Source organism: Lucilia cuprina, chromosome 6, assembly GCF_022045245.1.
Source record: "Lucilia cuprina isolate Lc7/37 chromosome 6, ASM2204524v1, whole genome shotgun sequence".
NCBI classification, from domain to species: domain Eukaryota; kingdom Metazoa; phylum Arthropoda; class Insecta; order Diptera; family Calliphoridae; genus Lucilia; species Lucilia cuprina.
The window spans coordinates 34611014-34614574 of NC_060954.1; the positions used below are offsets into that span (position 1 = coordinate 34611014).

At 29.8% G+C, this 3561-nt stretch overlaps 1 protein-coding gene across 1 annotated transcript in view; it reads right to left on the minus strand.

Annotated features, from left to right (window-relative positions):
• Nucleotides 1-389: 389 nt before the first annotated feature.
• The window catches only part of LOC111689092 (homeobox protein unplugged), an 8454-nt gene continuing 5282 nt past the window's right edge, over nucleotides 390-3561 (minus strand). The window contains exons 2-3 of the mRNA XM_023451599.2: nucleotides 1047-1273; nucleotides 390-958 (exon numbers count right to left, since the gene is read on the minus strand). Coding sequence (XP_023307367.2) covers nucleotides 572-958; nucleotides 1047-1273 — 614 coding nt within the window. The 3' untranslated portion in view covers nucleotides 390-571. The remainder of the gene's footprint in view (nucleotides 959-1046; nucleotides 1274-3561) is intronic.

The window sequence follows — 3561 nt, forward strand, 5'->3', positions numbered from 1 at the left end:
ACATTGAGCAGCGGTCGATAACATACATAATATATACGAATTTATTTTCATTTCTTTATAATATTGTAAACAACATTTGGCAAATTATTAAGAAAACAATGCTGAATTCAAAAAAAAGTATTAAAAACACAATTGTCAAGGTAATTTTGGTTTTTGGCTTTTAAACAAAAGTATTTCTTTTCAATTATAAATAAATTAATTTTATTATAGAGATTCGAATTGAACAAATACCAAACACAATGACTGCAATAAAATTTGTACCTGTTAAAAGAAAACAACAGAAAGAAATATTTAAATATTTGCTTGATTTATATTTGTTCACTTTTCAATTTATTATTTATGTAAATGTATTTTTTTATACGAATATTTACAATTTAAGTTTAGGGTTTTTTTTCTTTTCTTCAATTTTTAAATGTATAATACTAAAACACAAGACAAAATTAACAAAAGAAATTAAAAATTAAAAGAAATTCTTATAAAACTAACACAGTACGTACATACATAGTAGATATTTATAAGTGAAAATTAAAAAAATTAATAGTAATTATTTTAGACTAATAAATAAATTATATTAATAGATACTACTACGTGCCAATGCTAGTGTACCCGTTACGGCCGTGGTGGCAGCCGTTAAATTGGCTGCCGCCGCTGCCATTAATGCTGCCGCAGGTGTATTATTTACCGTATTAGGAACGTTCGTGACACTTAAACTGCCGCTAAACTTCTCAAAACCACTTGTGTCGGAGGTAATCTTTTTACGTAGATCAGGCTTAGGACCGCTTAGGCACATTTTCTCCATTTGTTGGTGCTGTGAACGTACGGCAAAACGATTGACATGTACTGGTATGGGTACCACAATTTTAGTGCCACTTGCGCCATTGCGACCCAAACCATGTGAGGATAGACCAGCCTTAACGCGTTTCCATTTGGCGCGACGATTTTGAAACCAAATTTTGACCTAAAATAATCATACACAAAAAAAGTAAGAGAAAGCGTTAAAACTAGTTTCTTTTTTATTATAACGCTTTAAAGATTTTGACACTTACTTGTACTTCACTTAATTTCAGACTAGTGGCAATTTGACTTCTTTCTGTCAGACTTAAATATTTCTTTGCATGAAATTCTCTTTCTAATTCTAATAGTTGTTCCGATGTAAAGGCAGTTCTTCTCCGTCGGGATTTTGAATTTTGTCCACTGCCATTGCTGGAGTCTTTATTACCCGCTGAATTTCCATCATCATCGGAACAGTCTTCGCTATCTGAGTGTGTGTAGGCTAAAAAGATAAAAATATTTAAAAAAAATTAGTTTTAATTAATAAATTTTTCAAAATGATTACACAAGTTTATAATAGATTTTTCCCCGTCGGCTTTATAAAAATAATGATAAAAACAGAATTTTTGAACATTACACTTCAACAAACAAAAAATCGTTCCTATATTTAGCATTAACATTTTTATAAATATGTGATCTTTTTGGCATTTTAAGGAATAACTTAATCATTTGCTTACTTCTTGACAAATTAAAATCTCGAACTAGGTCATTTCGGTCTCATAGAGTTAAGAAAAATTGTAGGGATATTTGCACTCATTTTGTTTCTAAATTAATGAATATGAAATATTAATGTTAAAAATACGAAATCTCTTAATTTCACCTATGGAAGAGTCCAGAAAAGTGCTATCTCAAATTATAAATTCAGATAATGCATTGTTGTATTAATGTGGAGTTCAATATTTTTTTATTAACCAAAAAAAATCAAAATATGGTCGTAAATGCCATTACAAAAGTTATTAGTGTTGTAAGTTTTTCGGACACTAATATTTCTTAAAAAATGTACGGAAGATTGGATATTGGTTGCAATATCAAAATATAAACCAATCCCCGATAATATGTTAAAATTTTGGTAAATTTCTGCTTATGATTGTTGCAATAGAGGAGAGTAGTTTTCTATTTTGGTCGGCGTGCAACAAACCCGATTTCTTTGGATCTGGTATAGAAGTTTTTTAACTTTGTTCCGGAATATTTTTACTTATTTTTGGCAAAAAAAAAGATTTTTTACAAGAGGTCTGAAAGGGTAGTAGGTTAAAATATGGACCTATCCTTATAAATGTTGGTAGAGGAATTCACGTCTACTTCAGAGTTATTTATGTAGAATTTAAAAGTGTTATTAGTGTTTATAGGTGAATTTTGACCTTCAAAGCATTTTTTTAAGGGAGTTTGTATGGGGGCTAGTGTCAAATGAGGCCCGATCATTACAAAAATCGGTAATTTCATTAAATGTTCTATAAAACTAAGTTTTGCCGACTTTTGTTGACATAATAAAACATTTAACTTAACTTAAGCCCAAAGGCCATATTCGGGGGTACAGTTGCATGGGGGCTAGTCGAAATAATGGACCGATTTCATCCAGGACGAATATTTTTGTATGTTACAAACATAAGCACAAACTCAATATACCCTGCCCACTAAAGTGGTGTAGGATATAACAAAGATTGTTTTGAAGCAGGGTAAAATATTAATTGAACATGAAAAATCGTGCCCCCATAGGATATTTTCTAGTGTCTAGTTCAAGAAAGGACAACACTAAACCCATAATATTTTGGGTAACATCATAATATATAACAGGGAACATTTTGAGCGGGGTAATTCTAGCACCTTTTTTTGTGTGTAGGTCTAATGTATGTACATATATTATTCGAATATTCCCAAACATTTTCAAATTGAACTAAAAATTTTCATATTGAATAACAGGAAATATTTATCATAAGGAAGGCGGCCAAAGCTCATTTATACCTACACTTCATTATAATTTTCCCCCCAAAAAAACATTTGTAATAAACCGTATCAAATGATTAAAAAATTTTGTTGAACTTATTCAGAACAAAAATATAATAACGATTTTTTTTTAATTTCAATCTCAAAACAACTTGTTTAACTTAAATAATTTAAACGTTTCACTTGACATGAATTATTATTAAATAAAACAAAGCGTTAAAATATGTACATAATTTCAAACATAAATATGACAGACAGAAAGACAGACATACATCTGTACATATAAACAACTTAAGTAAATTTTGGTTTAAATGTATCATTTACTTATTTTGTTTCGCACTTACACGGTTGACTTGATTTTAGAGTCAGAGATTTATATTCATTGTTGTCATCACACTAACCACTAAGTATTTGTATGTATTCCATAGTGGTACAAAACAAAAACAACCCTTATTTCATGATCTGTTTAAAGTAATAAAGTTCTTCTGAACCATATTGCTTGGAAAAAGGCTCGAACGCAGTAGCATTTCTTAAAATTATTGATTTCAAATTAAAAAGTTATATGCTCATGGCACAGTGGCATAGAATTGTAATCGTTATGAACATAAGGCTGATTTTCGTAACACGTTGAAATATCCGACGCAGGTACTTCGAGAAGTACAATGGTTTCAAAATAAGTCCATCTACCTACCTATCTATCTATCTATCTATCTATCTATCTATCTATCTATCTATCTATCTATCTATCTATCTATCTATCTATCTATCTATCTATCTATTTATCTATCT